The sequence below is a fragment of the Papaver somniferum genome, chromosome 7 (genome assembly GCF_003573695.1).
Source record: "Papaver somniferum cultivar HN1 chromosome 7, ASM357369v1, whole genome shotgun sequence".
NCBI lineage: Eukaryota > Viridiplantae > Streptophyta > Magnoliopsida > Ranunculales > Papaveraceae > Papaver > Papaver somniferum.
In genome coordinates, this window is record NC_039364.1 from 234,233,278 (window position 1) to 234,254,766 (window position 21,489).

The window sequence follows — 21,489 nt, forward strand, 5'->3', positions numbered from 1 at the left end:
TTACATAGATGCCCTTGCCACACCGTATCCATAAAAAGATGAGGTCTTGTTAAGTTCGGCCCAAATATAAAGTGATCCTAATAACCGTATCCATTAAATGAAATTTCATTGGGCCTGACGAACTCAACAAAGGAGATCCAGATCCATACGTTGAGAAAGTAGAAATTCTCTTCAAAATAGGATTTTGAAAAACCAAATCCCTAAATTCTCTTCTCAAAATCAAACTCCCCCCGTAACCCGTGGACGGAGATTTCTTCTGTTGCTGCAAATTAATTATTAGAATGGCGAGAATCATCATGAAAGCTGCTTCATCTTTAACCCCAGTTTTACTGGCATATACGAGGAAGACGCCTCTTAGAAATTACAGCAGTTCTTCATCCATCTTCAGCAACCCGCAATTGAAGAACAACATAAGCCGTAGTCTAATTTATAAACAAGATCGGCCTCTAAATCTTAAGTTGTTCTCTTCTCTCGCTGAAAATAATAAGGGACCATCCAGTTCCGATCAAATCATACGTGTTCAGGAGAAATCTGAAGATCTTCTTCACAAGGTATGTTCTTTCCTTAATTTTTCTGCTCGATTCTATCGATTGATGTTTAGGGTCCAACAAACACACATAATTTGAACACCTACTCGTTCCAATCTTGCCACCTACTGTCTGCAATTTATTTTTCCATCCTTACTGTGCCCAAATCAAGAAGCCTTAGATGTATCTAGTTTGATTTATCAGAGATACTCTTGTGATGTCCTAGTGTTAAGCTGTCTTGCGAATACGTTACTAGTTAACACAAAAAATAGGATTCGTTAAAACATTTACTTTTTTCTGGCGTGTAGAGTCATAACATAGGTATAAATATGAAGGTAGAATTTGTGATACAAATAACGAACCTACCATTTTAGATTCCTTTTCTCTCAGTACTTGCATGCAACGTATATTTTGCATCTGCATGTGCTTATGCCCAACAATCATTATTGAGTATACATTTTGGGCCTAGTTCACTAGTTAAGGTGAGTATCAGCCAGTGTGTGTAGCCTACACCAGTAGATGTGAAACTCCACTTATATCTCCTCATATAGAGTTAAAGTGAGTGTTGAACACCAGAACTGCTTTGCAATAGTTATTAAGCTGTAATCAAGATCTGTATACAGCACGGAGATGATCAAATGCGATGTCTTATGCGTTTGTTAGGTGTTGTGTAGACACCAAGTGATTTTCCCTTCAAAATTGAAGATAAACCAGGAAAGCAAACGGTAACATTGACTAGAGAATACCGGGGTGATGATATCAAAGTCATAGTTCACATGCCTGCGGGTCGTTCCTCTACTGTTGAAGGCGGTGATGAATACAAGGATAGTGTAAGTGATCCACAATCCAGCATTCGCCTAGTTGTATCTCGTACGAATCTTCTCGGGACTACTTTGGAGTACGGTGTCATTGCTTATCCAGATGACTTTTCGATAGACAGTTTCTGTATCAAGTACGAAAACGCTCCAGATGAAGAAAATATCTATTACAGAGGACCTGCCTATGCGTAAGTACTAGAATTATTGATTGCTAGGTTTGATATTATATATGTACTCAGATTTCTATCAGTTGTTGCATTCCCTATATCTTCTAGCATTATTGATTTCTTATTGTGCATCTTTTGTATTTCTTCAAGGAAACTGGATAAGAACTTGCAGAAAGAATTCCACAGACGTTTGAAGATCTTAGGGATTATACCCAGCACCACCAGATTCTTACATGGGTACATGGCTAACAGGGACATGTGCTCGTCAGATTCAGCCAATTCGCCTCCTACTGATCAATCTACTCCTGAATCCATTGAAACAACAATTATTAATGATGAAGGGATTCCAGTCCACTATGTAGTTGGTAATACTATTTAATGTTCCGATTTGTGGAACGAGTATATATATGTTTTGAATCTTACTGAATTTATTATGGTTTATGTAGAAGTTTATAGACAAAGAGGACATCCACTTGTCAGGTACATACTATTTATGAACTCATAGAATCTAAACACTTAAATGCTGCTCTTGTTATGAATTGGTGTTTTCTTGGTTTTTATAAATGACAGTGCTGACGATATCCGCAACAGTAGAAAGAATCCCAAAGACTTCATCTGGATTCCTTATCCACATACTCGGTAGGTATTAATTATTTTTATTGGTATCACGATCATTGTTATTGAGTCAACTAAATTATTTAGTTCTTGTGCCAACAGTAGTGAGAGGCTATTGTGGATTGAAGTTCCTAGCGAAGGTTTCTTTGCTTCCCAAAGGTATACTATTGTTTTCACTCGCATTTACTATGTTTTCTATCCTAGTTGGCCAGATGAATATTATTAGTGATAGTATGGTGGTTAGTTTACTAGGCCTTGTTTGGTAAAATATATGATTACATAACCATAAATTGATAAATGATTTAGATATAATCATTTTTAAGATAATTTGTTCCAAACACTTTTTTTTCAAATAATTGATTATCTTAGAATGCAGATCTCAAAAAGGAGATGAAAGAACAATGATTTAGAATTTTTTTAGTTTGTAGTTGTTTTTTTTATCTCTCTCTTGATAGTGTAGAGAAAATAAAAAGAAAAAGTTCAATTTGAGTTTTTTAGAAAAAATAATCGATTATAATAAATTTTCAAAACAACTTTTTTCTGTTTATGGATAGTGGAATTTTTCAGTTATGATTAAAATAAACAATTATTATAATAGGTACCAAAGAAATATAGAATCCATTATAATCTGTATAATGGATTATGAGCTGACAATCCGTTAAAATAATAGTTACAGAACAGCCCTAAAGAATACAAATTAACTAGTTTGTTCTTTAATTGGCAGTGAACTTCAAGAAGATATTGAAAATGACCTTGATGTTGGACGTGAGGAAGATTTATTGTTCCTTGATGGTGAAGATAACAATCCTTATAGATGTTTACCTCCCAAAGATGCTTGGGATCTCCCTGTTTTCTCAGAAGAGATGGATAAGATATTGTATCCTGATCTGAAACACATGGAAGATGTGCCTGATTATGAAAAGGCTTTGGAGTATTCGAGAGTTGCCCTAAAAGCACACCATGATGAAATGGATAAGATAATGTATCCTAATGGACGTCCTCCTGTTGTTGAAATGAGTGATTTAGAACTTGAACATTATCAAGTATGGCATATGTAAATTTGAGATAATTGTTACCGGCTCATGGTCATACTCACTTGAAAAGTGTTGTATGCCCAAATAATCAACCTAACCCCCTCAAAAACATAGATCTAACATGCAATTTCAGAGTGAACACATTGGGGTTTACTCGGTGTTCAGTTACGAAAATTATTTATATCACGGGGTTTTTCGAGTGAGAGAGAAGGGTGGGATTTATTTTAAACCACCGGACCAAGAGAGCACACTCTCACTCGGTACACACCACCGGATCCAACCTGGAAGATTATTAAAAATAAAAAAAGGACCAACGTACTTGCTGGAGTGGGATGCGCTCGTTCCCTATTAGCTCTAGCTTCTTTGGCTACTTTATCTACTAAACACAAAAAAGCTTTCTACTTAAGAATAAATTTCTACATACTTCATAATTTTACTGCGACACCATAAAGGTATGTATGGCGGTTTTTTAGGTTAAGATTAAGTCCTATGGCATTCTAGCATCTAGAATGGTAGCTAGAACAATCTTTTAGGTCCTATGCCAGTTCTAATCTAGCATCTAGATGCGGTGAGTGTAAAAGTGAAAAGTAGACACTTACATGAAACAACAAAAAGTAGTATTAGGTTAGGCTTAATGGAACCACACGTCGAGCTGAAGGGAACATTGCAAACATCTCAACCGTCAGATCAAAAGATAGAACAATTTGATCCGACGACTGAGATGGTTGTGTTGTTCCATTCAGCTCGACCAAATTCTACTTTTCGCGAAGTTTGAGTCCTTTACTATCTTGTGCAATACAAAGAAACTACTATATATTGTGGCAATAAAAATAAAATTTTGTTTCCGGGTAAAAGTTTCTCAGGAACGGTCATGGTCGACTTTTGAGTTATATTATATGACCATGGTTAAATAATGAACCCCTGTACAAATAGAAAAACATTATACCAAGATAGGCTGTAAAATTGGACAAACTGATAGGCAGGTGGAAAAAATTATACAAAACATAGTACTTTCTAGGTAATTCTTAGAGTACCAGCACCTTCAACCCCTGAAATTTCTGACATTCATTCTAATTCTTGGGGTCATTAAACTAGAGACATGGTCTATGGAAATCCAGTTCTTCAGGTGATTAGCAGGTCCTCCATCATGAAAATCCTGCGAGATTGGAGCATGTGGTGATCTTGCAGGCACTTGATTAACTTCCAGCAAGTATGGATTAAACTTGTTAAGCACCCTCAGAATGATGAAGCAAGTTTCATGTTGGAAACTCGTTTTGTGGGATCTTTATCACTCCTCCCGACATCTTCATTCCACATTCAGTTCACCTTCACCACTTTTTCTTGTTGTGCCACATATGCAAGATCAAAGTTACGTATTCACTTACAGCCACTGAAATTGTGCGAAAACGATCAGGCAACCCTTCGGCATCACGATTATTGATGTTACTAGTTTCTTCACAGAAGTTTTATAAAATCTTTCCATAAAAAGTATTTTTTTTCATAAATACCATTGATTTGATTTAATGTAAACAATATATAATTCCTACAAATACCATTGATTTGATTTAATGTAAATACCATTGATTTGATTTGATTTGGTTCCTCTTCATCCATCGTATACTTGGAACCACGAATTCTAACATTACTTGGTTGTGATTGTTGTGTTTATTATTGTGCTTGTTGTTGTGATCGTTGCGATGAGGATGCCATATTTGCTAGTTATGGAATTTATAGAGATTTTTTCTGATAGAGATTGAGTTGATACGAATAGTTTGTTTGAAATGAGGGAAAAGTGAGTATTGAGATGATATGAAACTGTGAAATTTTGAGATAGAGATGAAGAAGGTGCGGGTTTTAAGTTTAAAGATGGGGTGAATTTATAGGGAAATGAAAGGAATAACAATCGTTGGATGGCGAGATTGGTAAGTAGCGTTGCCGGAGTTGGATCACATGTTGGTGGATTAAACTGGCGATTTTGGGTCACACGCCAACAGTTTTAGATCACATGCATGCCAGTGTGTTTGGTGGAGCCGCACAGTTTTTCATCAAGCGCGCGTTTGGTATACTGCCGCAATCAACAAATCCTCAATTTTGTTTGTTTACCAATCAGTTTTTCATGTTTGTTGGGTTCATAGTGGGAACAAAAACAAACTTCAAATTTGTTGAGTCCATAGGAACTTCTCTTACTGGGCGTATGTGTCGACCGTAAAAATTGTCCATTTATTTACGGCAAATACTCTAGTAAAAATTTCCATCCTGAAATAACGCCCGCAGAAAATACGGATGACTAGTGATTGATCATTAGTGGAATCCTATTAGAAAATGATTGCTAATAATAAATTATGGATAAAGGTTAATTTAGACCTATCGAAAATGTGAAAATTTAAATCTTATCTAAACTATTAGTTAACAAGCTAACATCCAAAATGGATTCGTACTATTACATTAAGTTTACATGTTGTCGTGCAAGCCTATCAGCGAATCTCATGAGGAACATAGTCAGTCGGTTTCGATAAGAAAAAGGAATCAAGATTTGGTTCCTCATATATCTCCACACAAAAAAATTGTGCATAGTTTCCCTAGAGTCCGTGTTAAAAAAAGATTACATATGTTAATTTTTATTTTTGTACGTAAGTAATAACTCTGTATTGAGGAATGATATGGTCTATAGAAGAAAATACAAACCTCCTTCAGACATAATCAAATTAGCAAACGACATGCATCAAGATTATAATTGGGCAAATGCACTGTTACCTCCGCCGCTACTTGTCATGGATGTTACGACAATTGACACTTCACAACTTCGGAGGACTAAAATAATTCAAGTGCGTTGGATGGGAACCTTGATAGACATATTTTTGTGTCTGATATAATCTCAATTGTATATATTGTTAGTGCTCGATTTTGTATTTATTATGGCCTTTTGTGTCTTTGTAGGTATTTTTGGGAAAATAAGCTTTTGCGGCGAAATTGGCGCGAAAAGTGGTTTTTGTGCTGGTGGAAGAAAATTACTATACGGACCCTAAGTTTGGATAAGGGGTAGCCTAATTACTAAGGGGCACCTTCAGGACACCCCCAAGACCACCTGCTATTCGCACCCCCACTCTGGATAAGGGGGAGGTCATCTTCAACATTTGAAAATGATTTTTGGCGGGAAAATATTGTTATTCCCTGGCAGATTTTTGATCGAAGTTTTGAACGTGTTATAGGGCGATTCAATGGCTGATTTTTGGTAGGAAGTTGTGATATGTCCTAGCAAACACGTTGTGGCCTTTTGGTTCGACCAGAATTGGCTAGATAATTCACAAGTTGAAAACAGGGAAACACGGGCAGGAAATGATATTCATGGGATTTGGAGAAGATTGAACGTGTTATGTACGTGCATGAAAAACTCTCACAGCCTGTTGGAGCGTGAAGGAGTTAAATATGGTAATTTGGAGGCTTGAAAACGCGTGAGAAGATGAAACAGGAAAGAAAATATTCCCAGAATATTTTCTTTCCTGTTTCATCTTCTCACGCATTTTCAAGCCTCCAAATTACCATATTTAACTCCCAGAATATTTTCTTTCACTGCCGAGTAAATGAAGATTTTCTTTCACTGCCGAGTAAATGAAGATTTTTGGGAGTAATTTAGGGAGATTCAACGAGCTGTAGGTGTATAAATAGGTTTCTAGGAATATTTTCTTTCCTGTTTCATCTTCTCACGCGTTTTCAAGCCTCAAAATTACCATATTTAACTCCCAGAATATTTTCTTTCACTGCCGAGTAAATGAAGATTTTCTTTCACTGCCGAGTAAATGAAGATTTTTGGGAGTAATTTAGGGAGATTCAACGAGATGTAGGTGTATAAATAGGTTCCTAGGATCACATATATGCCTGTTGAGAGTTTGGGGAGTTAGCAGAGAGAAGAGAACGAAGAAATCACGAGTTGCAGACACCACAGTTCTGCTGCTGTAGCTGAAGAACACGAAGAACAGACCAGCAGAGACCGTCGTTTATCAACTGTCGTAGTTCACTTTCATTTGCGGCAGTTCTTCAGCGACAACGGAACAACGACAACAGCACTTCAGTTCTATCGTTGTTTTGAGACTCTTTCTGTGGGTCGCAATTAGCTGTTTTACTCAATTATTTTCCTTTTCATCATTTGTAAAACACTTGTGAGCAATGAATACCAATTTTGAGCAAGTTTTTACACAATGATGAGATAAATCCCTTAGTCAAGGCAACGGAGGAAGCCATTGTTCCATGAAAAGTGGTATAATTCTATTTTAATTATTTCTTGCAATTATTTTACATGATTATTTGCATAGAACTATTATAGAAATTGATTTTTATTGAGTAGTTGTGAATTATTTTGATGGAGCATGCTGGGTTTTAAAACTTTTGATGTTTCATGCTTTGTGATTACAACCATTACTTCAAAAATCTATTAGAGGCAAAATATTAGAATCGCTTTAAAAGAAAGAATTGCATGAATATTGATTAGAATTTATCACTTAATTGGTCAATGGTGGAATCCAAAGTCTCGGTATTTCCTTATTGTTTTTGAAACAACTTTATTTATTTGAATCTAAAAAATCCATTTCCTTCACAAGTCTGAAAAGAACCCATTTTTACCACTATTATTACAACCATTTGAAAAACCATCAAACCTCCAGACCCACATTGGATTAAAATCAATACGGATGTACCTGTCAGAGGGCACCCTGGACCAGCGGGTGGAGCTTTTATTTGCAGAGACTCGAGAACTACAGTTATCTTCGCAATAGATCAACCTTTGGGAATCACAACAACACTACAGAGACTTCACAACTCCGGAGGACTAAAATAATTCAAGTGCGTTGTATGGAAACCTCCAGACCCACATTGGATTAAAATCACGGATGTACCCGCCAAAGGGCATCCTGGACCAGCGGGTGAAGCTTTTATTTGCAGAGACTCAAGAACTACAATTATCGTCTCAATGGCTCAACCTTTGGGAATCACAACAAAATTATTAACGGAGACATGGGCACTACTCATGGCACTAAGAATGACCATACTTTACTAATGAACTAAAATCTACTTTGAATTAGATTCGCAGACACTAGTTCATTTCATTATGCAACGAGCGGACCCCCATGGCACCTAAGAGAAATGATTCTTGAAGTCACCAAAAGATTGGAAGACACCTCCCAGTACAAAATTCTACGCAATTAACGGGAACCAAACAACGCGGCAGATACCCACGCCAACTATGCGGCTGATAATAGCCAACAAGGAATTCTGCAAACCAATATATGGGAGTACCCGGTTCCCGTTATTTTGCAACAATCTGTAGTAAATGACATAAGTGGAGAAACATTCCCACGTGTAATTTCGTTTTAACTTCATCTAATATATCATGCTTCCAAAAAAAAAAAAGGTGAGCATGGGCTTGGACTTGGAGTCCTTTCCTTCACTACTTTAGGTGATCTCGGCGATGACACTATCAAATTCCTAAAGAGGCTTCGTAATGATGAATGTCAAAATTAGAGATTTTCTTTTCCACAGATTAGATGTTGTCATTTAAAAAGCGATTGGGACTCAGCTTGTTGCTAAACTCCCTTCTAATTTCTTGCCATTTGAGAATGTATCTGAAAATTTATATGATTAATATAAGCCTCAAGTGGCTGACTTTCGGGGAAAAAAAGAAAAAAAATTAAGTTCCCCAATAAGAAACGGGGTTATCTTTTCTACCATTTTTGAGGGCCGCCGAAGAAGGCTTGGGACTACATTAATACCAAGTAGAACGGTTTGAAGTAATTTTGAAAATTCATTATCCACCTAGTTTAATTCTCATTAACTGATTATATTAATTACTCGCTTATTTAGTTTAATTTATATTTACTTTCTTTTCTTTAAAAGAATTTCATACTAGTAATTTTTTTTCTCATAAACGTCATATTAAAATCAAGATTTTTGTTAGAAGGAGAACAAAATCGGATCCGAGAATATCGAAAATCATAATTAACACGATGAGTTGGACCTCATTATTATATTTTTCTAACTAAATACCTCTATTTTTACATATTCTTTTCACAAGCTCGACCTAAATATTTTTACATATTCATAAAATTCACACGACAAGAGCTGATAGTGGCGTAATAGGTCATGATTTCGTTAAGGAAGATGATACACACATCGATACGGTGTGCACCGAGAGGGATCTGACGGTCCCTCTTGCAGCGTGCTTAGCATAAGGAGGGTGGTGGGCAGGCTTGGGTCCCACCTCCTCTCACACAATGCTTATCACGATGCTGAAAATGCGGTGTATCTAACATTTTCGTTTCATTAATTAGTATTTTCATATATCTAACATTTTTGTTTCATTAATTAGTATTTTCATATGTCAGTTCATCTTAGCCAAATACAGATTTGTGATTACCAAAAAGGAAAAAAAAAGGTTAAAAGGAACTAGCCACAAGTATGGTTTGTCTGCATCTAGTCTTAAGTCAATTCAATCTCCTTAAAAAGAGTTTTAATTTTTAGATTTGCTTAATTTTTCTGGAAATTTTTAACCAACTGCCAGATCCATGTCCCCCCATATCCCATACGAAAGCCCTAGACAGTTCCATCATTAACCACTCACTCTTCGATTAGAAGTTTTGCTTTCTCACTTTCCCTTTCGTAACTCATTTTTGTTAAGAACTCTATAGACCCAAAATCCCCCTCTTCCATCTGTAACAAAAAGATTGATGCGCTTCAAACAAATTTCTTGTGGGTGGGGGTGGGGGAAGGAAGCTAATTATAAAGGTTACTACCTAAAATCATACTCCTGTTTATGTAAATCCTTGAGTAAGGGGGATTAGGATTTAGAAACGCGCATAAGTTTAACCTAGCAACGATAACAAAATTAGCTCGGAGATTACTAACTGAGCCAGAAGCCCTTTGGGTGTTACAACTAAAGCTTAGATACTTTAGAAAAACTTCATCTTTCTTAACTACAAGTTCTTGGATTTGGAAGTACATAAGTAAAGGTATTCATCTAGTTGAGTAAAACCGCATTTGGGAAGTAGGAAATGGAAATATAGTATCAATATTTGGGAGGATAATGGATACCTAACTTAGAAGCCAATTTCAGTGTCTTTAAAACCACCAATAACTCTCACTTAACATTGTGAAGGATCTTATGATCCAATCACTAAGAAGTGGAACTTTACTCTTATATGTGATTTGTTCCCTTAACACATTGCTAGGAAAATCAATTGCATCAGAATAGCCATAGCCAAAAAAGACACTCTTAGATGGCTCCTTACTAACCCAGGCGTGTTCACTGTGAAATCCATGTATAACAAGCTCAATGAAAGAACATTGAATACTTTAATTTCGGACAGCCTGACTCTTTTTGAAAAAAATATTATGGAGTCCTAATGTGTCTCAAAGGATCAATATGTTTGCTTGGAAATGTTTACAAAATGCTTTCTCTACAAATATGAAACTATCTAAATTTATGAAGAATATATATCCTAACTGCTCCTTTGGTTGCCAAGAGCATGAATCCATAGAATATCTAACGATTTTTTTGTCCTTATGCCAAAACAGTTTGGGCAGCTGAACTATACTCAGCTGAACTAAATTTTGATAGCAATATCACTTTCTTAGATATTTGTAAGGAATGGTTAAGAAATATAAACCCAATTATACCCATAGAAATCTTATCGACTAAAGCTCGGTTCTCATGGAAGGAATGTTACAATAGAGCTTTTGAAACACAACAACAAACTAGCTCACAACTAGCCTTAGAAATTCAAAGATTTCTACACTTCTGGTATAAGGATAACTCTCCTTTTAGAAAAAAAATCTCTACAGACACAACTGCAATTCCAAAGTGGATTCTGTCTAGGAGAACACAAAAGAAACTTAATATTTTTGCTGCTTGGATTTCCAAGGATATGCCTGCGGGATTTTCTTTAATCTCTAGGAATGATGCAGGCAAGTTCGAGCAAGGAAGGCAAGTTCGATCTCAGCTTCTTCCCAGAAGAAGTGGAAGCTCTAAGAATGCTACAAGCAGCTATTTGGGCGCTAGAATGAAGACTCACTAATTTCAGTGTGGAAGGTGATTGCAAGAATTTTTTTAATTATCTGAATGGAAGACCATCTCAAATGACATGGCAGAATCAAGTCATAATGGACGAAGTCAAAAGAATCTTCTTTAGTTGTCAAAACTTTTGGGGCTTTTTTTTATATTCCTGGAACTACTAATATTGTTGCAGATACTCTTGCGAAAGAGGTTAAAAGGCTAAAACTTTCCTTACTCATTTTGAATGGGTCAATGATCCATCTATATGTATTTTGCAAAATTTAGAAGTAGATATGTCTAATGCAAGGTATAGACCAACTAATACAGTATTAAAAAGCTCCAATAACATTGTTGTAAAGGTTGCTGACTCCCTAAGTTAGTCCTTTGAATGCATTTAAACTTACAAAAAAAAAATCTCCATGATTTATCGGTGGAGGTGGAAGTATTTTAAGACCCGGATCAGACGGTTGAACCGGTGAACCAGCAAGAAAAACGATTTGGTTCAATACTAACCCACTAACCTGTTAAAAACCAGCTGACCCCGTTGGGTTCTTGACGGTCCAACAAAGTTTTTCCCTTCCCAAACATCCATAAAATTTTTAAGAATTAGATCCATCCAGGGACGGATCCAGAAATTATGGTTGGGTAGGGTAAACTTATGCCATTTTTTTTTAGAAACCTTGTACTTCGATGTGCAAAAGGTCCTTAATGCATCGGCGTTCTTAGCAAGGGGCAACAGTTGTTGTAATTGGAGTGATTCCCAACTCTGAGAACCGGACAAGCATTTTTGCATACCGTTAGCACATCCAATAGCTTAAATTGAGAATGGTAGATGCAGGTTTTGTGACAAATCGAGGATGAGTCAGCTAACCATGTTTTTACCAGTTGCAAGGTTGCAGCTGATTTATGGCAGCATTTTTAGGTTTGCTGATTCAAGTTCTGAAATATTGGAAGCTCAAATTTAATTTAATACGGTCGATCTTCATCAAGTAGAAGAAAAAGCGTTTTGAGTTTCAGCCGTATAAGATGGCACGACATGAAACAGGAAGCCTTAAATCTAATATTTTGCTTGATATATAGTCTCTGTGTTGTTTTATCAATAGTCCATATATTAAATCATCACTTGATATGGTTTGTTTTGTACTCGCATTGGATTCTGTTCATGTTTTGCATGTACCCCACTAACCTAGCGCAGTGGATGAATGCTCCCGTCTACATTAAAGGAGCAGTGTTTACAGGCAGCATCATGGTAATTAATAACAGAAAAAAAAGAATTGTTATTTTATTTTCTACTACTATTTTTTTTTTTTAAATTTTTTTAGTTATTTATTAAATAATGTTCGCCTCACAACATTGTTTAACGACTCACAACAATGTTCGATTCTCTCTATTCAACATGCACCGTCGTGTACTCCTCCTTGATGAGTTTTACATAACCATACAACCCCAATTACGAGAGTATGATTATGGTTATTCTCGATTTATTTTTTTTGGGCGAAATTAAAATCTATTTATTAGTCCTAAAAGACATAGTTTATATTTACGGGACTTGGAGAGTCAACTTTGAACAAGTTTGATTTCTTTTTTTTTCTCTTATTTTTTTTCATAGAGAAAGAAAAGTAAAATAAAAATTGTCGAAAGATGGTTTACGATTTTTATTCCTTATTAAAACTGTAATCAACGTAAATTGTTGTCAAAATTCGATTACCTTTACGGTAAAGAACCACATGCATGGTTGAAAAACCTCCGGCCAATTAATTTGATATCTTTGCCCATTTGATGAAGATCATGTGATTTAGAAACCAAACTCAATACATAATGGATTTTCCATGGGCGATGATCAATGCGACATTTTTTTTCTTTTACTTTTTGTCAACGCAATTTTGGTGTACCGTATAGACCCCATCGGTATTGGTTTTCCTCCATCATTCTAATAAGATGAGAGAAATTAAATTGGCATATTATCTCAATTTTTGCCAATAAACATTGAATTTTTCAACCAATAATGGATTTTCTAAATTTCCTAATGAAAATGATTTCTTTATCTTTCTCAAGAAGAAACAAATAAGCCAATCAAATTTGGTTTTTTCCTATCGATCTTAAAGGTATATATAAAATATCGTTACTATTACAAATACCAATAAAATCAGGAATTGTTGCATTCCTTAGAGATATTGAGCAATTATTGTTTCCTCGTGATAATAATCTCCAAAATTTGGATCATTCAACTTGTTGTTGGAACACCGAAGGACACATTAGATCAAAGGGTGCACCCGGATTGTTAGCTATATCATTAGTCCTCGTTTTGACTATATCGATCTTGATATAATTTTGTTTTGATAAAGAAGTGTCCATAATTTCATTCTAGTTCATTATCTCGTTGATCCTTGAGGTCATGGAATTATTTTGGAGTCTTATTTGTATATTTAGGCTGTAACTTATTAAATACATGGTTGATGTCCAATTTGTATCTCAAGTAGATTACAATTTTTGGACAATTTATTATATGGCACTTGGAGTCAATATCTACTGGCCAACTGGTGTTGTTAATTTCCAGAAATCATTATGAGTATATGTCCTCAAATTAATCGGATAATACACTACAAATTTGTTTTTGTATACCAGATGAAATATTTCTGCCATAATCGGGGGGAGAATATACACTATCGAACGCTAGTGTTCATTAACTCAAAAGTTATATTAATTTCTCTCCCAACACAATCAAATCGATCAAGGCTGTCATGTATGATTGGCGTGAAATTTGTCATTTTGCTTTTATATTAAGCTTTTTCCTCTTAACAGGAAATCCAGTCACAATTAGTAAATAAGTAGCGTTCTATAAAAGGCTACAGGTAGTGCTCCAATTGAGTGTACCAAAAACACGATTCACATTCTCAAAATTATTATCTCCTCATTTGAAGAGAAGGAGATTATATTTCCCGCGGGCGCTGGTACCAGTAATTAATTAATTTTTTATTTTTTTTTCAAAATATGCATAAATTTGAGAATTATGTGGACTCGTAGTAAGCCAATTATTGTCAAAAATTCACTTAGGGTAGCTACTGAAATATTAAATGATGGTGGAATATTGACAAATATGATTGGTTGAAATAAAATCCAATTAGGTTGGATTAATTTCTCGATTGATGCAATTTTGGATCCAAACATAGCACCTTAAAAATGCCAAGCCTATTAATTATTGGTTGTTGTAGTGATATTGCGTCTTCATATGAGATATAGTTTCGTTGTAAAAACGATTTGAGGGTTATATTTATTTTTTCTTTCTCAAACCCCAGGATTGGTTTAATAATTGTTCTATATGATGCATTTGGCGTGGTAGTCGAATGACTCGTATGTATCCAGAGAACATATTCGTATTTGTAATCCTTGTAGGATTCAAATTATATTCTGGCAGGCACCTGACCAATTATCAGGTTTAACAATCATTTTAAGTGTTTTTAGAAATTTGGTACAAAACCAAAAATCCGGATTAATTAGTTGATGTTATCATCTTAATAAGTCTCTTGAGGAGTTCTTAAAAACACCAAAATCCACGCTTTAGCAGAATAAATTATATTTTCTTTCTTTCTTAAATCTACAGTTGGAATTATGCTAGCTTAAAGTCGTCTTTGAGATAGACTAGAGTTATGATTTTGATGCTTATTTTTTTTTTGTAATACTCATACATTTGAGTTAGCATCCATAAATCGTCAAACATTGTACTCTTTTTCCTCTATTTCAGGTTTTATCCCATGTGGTTTTCCTGACAAGGTTTTAACGAGGCAACATATTTGACGTTTGATTTTCTTTTAATGTTGATATTTGTGCTCTTTTTCCTTCGTCCATATTTTTTCCCATTAGGTTTTTATTGGCAAGGTTTTAATGAGGCAATTTAATTCAACATGGTGGTCATCCAAGGGGGAGTTTTATGAATTTTGGTTATTTTGTGGATTCTCACCATTAACCAGGTCATTTTGTTATACCGCATCAACATAACCATCTCCTATTAATTTGGATATCATTCCGATCCTCATAAGGTATGACAACAAATTCAGTTTTCTTCACTTATGGTAACTTATCTACATCGTGGATCTATGTTGAATAAACTACACCAACAACTTCTGCAAATCATCTCGAGAAGCTAGCAATCCATGACACAAGTTCTCAATGTGTTGAAGAAGAATATAGACTTCGCAAAGAATTTATCAAAGACAATACTGCTTGTGCAACAAAAAAGAAGACTTCATCAACTATCCGACATCTTCATGAAAACACAATAGTCTTCTGCGTTCAAGAATTTCATTTCTTCAAATTGGAAAGTCTCGACTCAAAGATTTGCACGCCAAGATTTAACCGAAGTATTTATCAGGGGGAGCGCCATCATCAAATTAAGGTGCATTCACCGGACTTTATCGCGTTGTACTCTTTTTCCTTAGTCAAGGTTTTGTCCCACTGGGTTTTTCCTTGTCAAGGTTTTAATGAGGCAGCTTCTTCGTGTCCAACATTGTTTTGAGTTTTTACATGCATATGCAATTTCAGGTTTTTCTCTTTTGAGTTTTCCTGGTATGCTTGTAATGACTTAGCCACAATAGCCATCAGAGGGAGTGTTATAAACTATTGTTTATTTACTAAGATGCCCTTCGTGTCTAAGTTTAGAGTTCACATATCTTGGACACCAAGTCTTCTATCTATATAAATAGATGCCTAATCTCTTGATTTCTACACACATAATGAATAAGAAATCTCTCTTCTTTCTCCCTTTACTTTATGTCTTCTTCTTTCTTTCTCTATATTAGAACAAAAGACATCCTTTTCTCGGGTAAACTATTTAGTGGATATTTAGTCTCCCGGATATCTCCTCGAATCCCTCTTAGTATTCTCCCTTTATAGTTGAGACTGATCTTTTATAGCAGTCTTGTCCAGTATGACGGCTTATTTTGCATCTCTATTTTTTTATTTTTTTTGATACTAAAAGACATTTACTTCTTAGCTGAAAATTTTACATTTGTCTTCCTCTACAACAGTAGAGATATAACTTGGAAAATTTCCTGTTAAATACAAATAAGCAGATTGTTCTCTAGCTTGCTTAGATATGCAGTGGCGGAACTGGAAAATACGAGTAGGGGTGGCTTGAAAACTAATTGGATTTAGTGGGGGTGGCTTAAGCCTAAGTTTAGGCTTGATTTTTCTTTTTCAAACTCAAAACCATGGTAAAATGGTGAGTATTTTTGGACTTTGGGATGGCTTAAGTCTATATGCAGTTCCGCCACGGTAGATATGCTATGAGCTGCATTATTACATAGTCTGGATATGAACTTGCAAAACCAGAAATTATTGCATTATTTTGCATCTCTATTAGCTCTGTTCTTCCGTGTTTTCCCTTATTTCCGTGGTGCCGTTTTGCACACACAGGCGGAGCATCAGGAGAAAAAGAAAAACAACATTAAAAATTGGGCTTGCTACTGGCTAAGTTATCTAGCTTTTGGGCTAAGACTGAAAATCAACCTAGTAAATCTAGAACGATTTTTTTGGCACCATGGTTTCTTTGGGGGGGTCATGGTCTTATTAGGCCACCTTCCTTATAGTTATAAGGGGTGTCCTAAAATGTGGAAATGACTAATCTACCCTTAATCTAATTTAATTTAAAACTAACCTAATAACCACCTATATATATATATATAATCACCACCTCCTCCCACCGTCGCCCACCACCACCACCACCAACTACCACCGAGAGAAAAATTTCAATTTTTGGTAACTAATCATACAAATCACTAATCATTAAGTTCAGTTCTTGACTAATTGTTACTAATCATTAAGTTCGGTTCTTGGTAATAAATTTGGGAAACCGAATTTTAAGTTCGGTTTGATGGTAAAAAGTCTTAAAAAAAATTTGTAACATAGTTCGGTTTGATCGGATGAAAATTTTCAATTTTTTGTAACGGAACTTCTTACTGGTAACTAATCATTACTAATCATTAAGTTTGGTTCTTGGTAATAAATTTGGAAAACCGAACTTTAAGTTCGGTTTGATCGTAAAAAGTCTTAAATTCCTTTTGTAACCGAACTATATAGTTCGTTTGATCGCAAAGAAAATTTTCAATTTTTTTGTAACCGAACTTCTTACTGGTAACTAATCATACTAATCATTTCTAATCATTAAGTTTGGTTCTTGGTAATAAATTTGAGAAACGAACTTTAAGTTTGATTTGATCGTAAAAGTCTTAAATTTTTAAATTTTGAATTTTTACTTCTTATTGGCAACTAATCATTACTAACCATACTAATCATTACTAATCATTAACTAATTTTTTTGTAATAGAGTAACTAATTATGACTAATCATATAAATCACTAATCATTACTAATCATACTATCATTAACTAATAATTAATTAATCATTAAATAAAATATTTAATTAAGGAGGGTAAGTTTGGTATTAAGAAAAACATTTAGATAAGGGGTGACCTAGGTTTACTTCTAATGTCTTACTCAAAATAAAACCATGGTGTCCAATAAATCGTTCTAAATGTATAGTGCAAAAATTTCCTACCAAATTGATGGACGGGCTAAAGCCTCCTTTAGCCCCTTGCTAGGCCCGTCCCTGTATCCATCGAAAATAGATTTTCCACGGAATTTATACCAAATTGACATTCAAGATGTTTGTATTTGTAATAATTAGAAGATGAGTTTTGCTTTTGAAAATTAGATCTATAGCCCTCCCAACATCAGATCCATTAATGGAAATTAAAAAAAATCTTCTCATAAAAAAAGGATTCTACGAATGATCTTTCCCTTTGTTGGCTAACAAAGAGAACCGAGAGTAGTGGGTGGAGAACAGAGAGAAGAAAGAGTTACAGTGCTTGTTGGGGGGAGTAGAGAGGGTGATTAGATTTTGGGTGTATTAATAATTATTCCGTGCTTCATTCATAGGTATTCTTTTTTTTTTCCCGAAAAGGAGGCAAGCCTCATATGTAGGGCTGTCAATGGGTACCTATTACCCGGAACCGGAACCGGATTCGGTAGATTTGGGTCCGGTTCCGGGTTCTAAAGTTGGACACATTAGCAACTTAGGACCCGACGGGTAATTACCCGATTGGACCCAAATCTAAACGGGTAATACCCGTTGGGTACCCGCGGGTATCGGGTACCCGTTTATTCATACTTTTATTCATGTTTTTGCTAGTTTTAGCTTTGATATTTTACTCGTTTTAAATTTTTCTCTTACATTTAATTTTTATTTAGTACATTAATAAGAAATAATAATAAATTTTATAAAAGTTATTTAAATCCAAGCCAAAAAAGAGACAAATATTAAGTTTTTGAGATTTTTTTAATAATTTTCTTAAGATCCAATGGGTACCCGGGACCGGCGGGAACCCGGATATTTAAACGGGTCCGGTTCTGGGTCCACAAGTGTAGGAACCGGACCCGGAACCGTTAGGACCCGGATCCGACCTTTATTAGTAGGGTCCGGGTCTAGTGATACCCGGGAGGACCCGGACCCGTTGACACCCCTACTCATATGTATTGGTAGTTTTCCGATCCCGGATCGGTAAAGGTTACAGGACAGACAATCGAGTTTTCAGCAGACCCTGAGAATATAAATAGCCAACAAAGATTACAAACACCTTCAACCCTCTCTACAAAGAAGTTACAGGACATGAAATCAAAAGAAAATCACACCATACCCAACCGATTCACGAGTGACAGTAACAGTTTAAATGACTTGGTTTGGATCAAAAATAACCCATCCAACTCACATAGCACAACTACAAACAGCAGATTTGCTAGGATCCATAGATCCAACCATTTCTCAAGGTTTTTCTTCAGAATCATAATAAAACAAATGACAGCGGCATAAAAGGATCCATAGATCCAACCTTCTGTCCATGATTTTTCAAGATAACAGTAACATAGGTAACACAAATAGCAAACATAACCTAGATCAGTTATCACAGTGGTGAATCGGTCGGAATCGGTCAAGATCTTCATCAAACTCGGTCTAGAACTTTTTGTTGCTGGGGTCTTTGGTAACATAGTATCTTCTTGTGTCTTTGGTAATAACCTTGTTGCTGGTCTTCCAAATCTCTTCGCTGTTGCTGCTGGAAACTTGATCTTCTTCATCAAACTGACTGCAAGATCAGTTGAAGTGAACCTATCGAATCTCCAAGTCAAAAGTAAAAACTAAAACGAGATAAAGACAGATGAAAACCTAAATCAAAGTAGAGAAAAAACAAGTTAGGGTTTGATCTAAACAAGTCAGATGCAAAACCAAAACTCTAAATAAACTTAAAAAAACAACTGTAATAAGAAAATATAAGTATAGAGTGAAGAAGGGTCACAGTTGTTTTGCTCAAATCCACCCCGGACGACTTGGGTTTTTTTCTCTGTGTTTAAAGGAGAGAGAGAGTTTTAAGATGCTAATCTTTATTCACCCAGTGGTTACTGCTCCATTACCACCACGTCTCAAGGTCAATACATTAGACAACATTTGTGCTATTGTTGATGACTAATCATTAATGACCCATTGTTATACTACTGGTTCATCCATGAACCTTGACCCAGTAGTTTTACGGTTTGATGTCCCGTCTGGGTATTAAAACATTTAGTGGAGGTTTTTCTGGATGGCAAGGGTGAATTTTATAAGATAGCGGATGTATTTAACAAGGTTAATTTAGTCTAGAATGGAAAAATATAAGGAGATGGTTTGAATCAGCGTGTCAACTCCGATATTTGCTTGACTTGGGAAAATAAGGTAGGTGACATTCTAGCTAAGAAAGCAAGAACGGATAGATGTCTAGTTCTTGGAAAAATGATTCTCCTTCTGCAATTTTAACCAATTTTATCAATATATTTTCCAGTTTCAAAAAAAATTTATTTACTCTCCCTATTCCAAAAATCCATACAGAAAGGGTCATTTGTCCAAATATTTTTAAATCACGGTTCAAATGGACGAGTAAAAACTAGTTTGGATAAAATGGCCAAAAAAGAATAGTAAGGATGAAACTGGTTTTAACCTAGCTTAAATTTAAAAAATAGCAAGGATGAAACTGGATACATCATGTGTAAATTAAAAATTAGAAAAAATATTTGAAAATGGGCACGATGAAACTGGTTACATCCTGCCTATTTTTAAATTTTTGTCCATTTAAACAGTATCAAAATCTAACTGTCCATTTCACCCATGAATTGTTGATTTTGGTCTTTTTTAACCAATTTTGTGAAATCCATATCAGTCCGCAGTTTCAACGACGTCATTTATAATTTTTCTTTTTTTAGGAGTTCTGTCGAGATACGTACCTACGGGTTATAGCACTGGCCCCAGTAATAGATTTTCTCAAACTTGTAAAAGTCCGAATTTTTCTAGTTTTATAATTGGGATTTTTTTTTTGCAAATTAGTTGTCTGTCAGTCAGGAAAGTAGCCGAGAAATAACTTTTCCCAAACATATAAAATCTGGAAATATTTTCCCGAACGTATAAAATTTGGAAAGACCAGCTCGTCTCAAAAGTGAACTAGCTAGGCTGTTTTAGCACTTTACAAAATTTGATACTAGGAAACTGCTCAAGAGTTCTTATAGAGCAATTGCAATGGTGCTGTCACGCTACGGTGCTCGACTATATTTGATCGAGCATTGCCGAAATGTTCGCCCCAGTTTTTTTTCTTCTCTTACTCACGTTATTCATGGGGCGAACATATTAACTTTTTCTTATTTTTTTTTAATTCAGGCGGACATTATAGCTCCGCCCCACTCCAGGCGAACATTATAGCTCCGCCCCACTCCAAACGGACATTATAACTCCGCTCGATTAAATTTGGTTTTGGTCCCAGACCAAATATAGTCCAGAATTTGGGTTTAGTCTGGAATTTGATCTTTAGTCTATTCCACTGCGTCACGGTTTTGGACCAAAAATTTGGGTTTGGTCGCCCACTGTGGATGCTCTTAGAGCAACTGCAGTGGTGCGAGTATAACCAAAGACCAAAAAGAAAAAAAAAACCAAATTTTGGGTTTAGTCTGGTGTGTGACGCTACGGTGGAAAGACTAAATTTGGTCAGGCGTACACTATACGTTCGCCTGGTGCGGGGCGTGGACTATACCAACGCCTGGTGTGGGACGGGGACTATATGTTCGCCCGGTGTAGGGAGATTCAAAAAAAAAAAAAAAGGTGGGGCGAAGGTATTAAGCCCGCCCCATACAATTTCAATTAGTTAAACAGTGGGGCGGAGGTATAAACCACGCCCCACACAAAAGAAAAAAAAAACCAGGCGTGCACTATACGTTCGTC

The 21,489-nt window shown here is 35.6% G+C and overlaps 1 protein-coding gene across 2 annotated transcripts; it reads left to right on the plus strand.

Annotated features, from left to right (window-relative positions):
* The first annotated feature begins 179 nt into the window (after positions 1 to 179).
* LOC113299875 lies at positions 180 to 3,246 on the plus strand. Of its 2 annotated transcripts, none has more exons than XM_026548973.1 (7): positions 180 to 551; positions 1,202 to 1,533; positions 1,663 to 1,877; positions 1,959 to 1,992; positions 2,083 to 2,151; positions 2,230 to 2,286; positions 2,852 to 3,246. In XM_026548973.1, the coding sequence occupies exons 1-7, from the start codon at positions 282 to 284 to the stop codon at positions 3,183 to 3,185; spliced, it is 1,311 nt and encodes a 436-aa protein (XP_026404758.1). In that variant the 5' UTR covers positions 180 to 281; the 3' UTR covers positions 3,186 to 3,246. The 2 variants fall into 2 exon arrangements, with proteins under 2 accessions (XP_026404758.1, XP_026404759.1); XM_026548974.1 differs by having other exon boundaries at positions 296 to 551; positions 1,191 to 1,533.
* Positions 3,247 to 21,489: the final 18,243 nt, after the last annotated feature.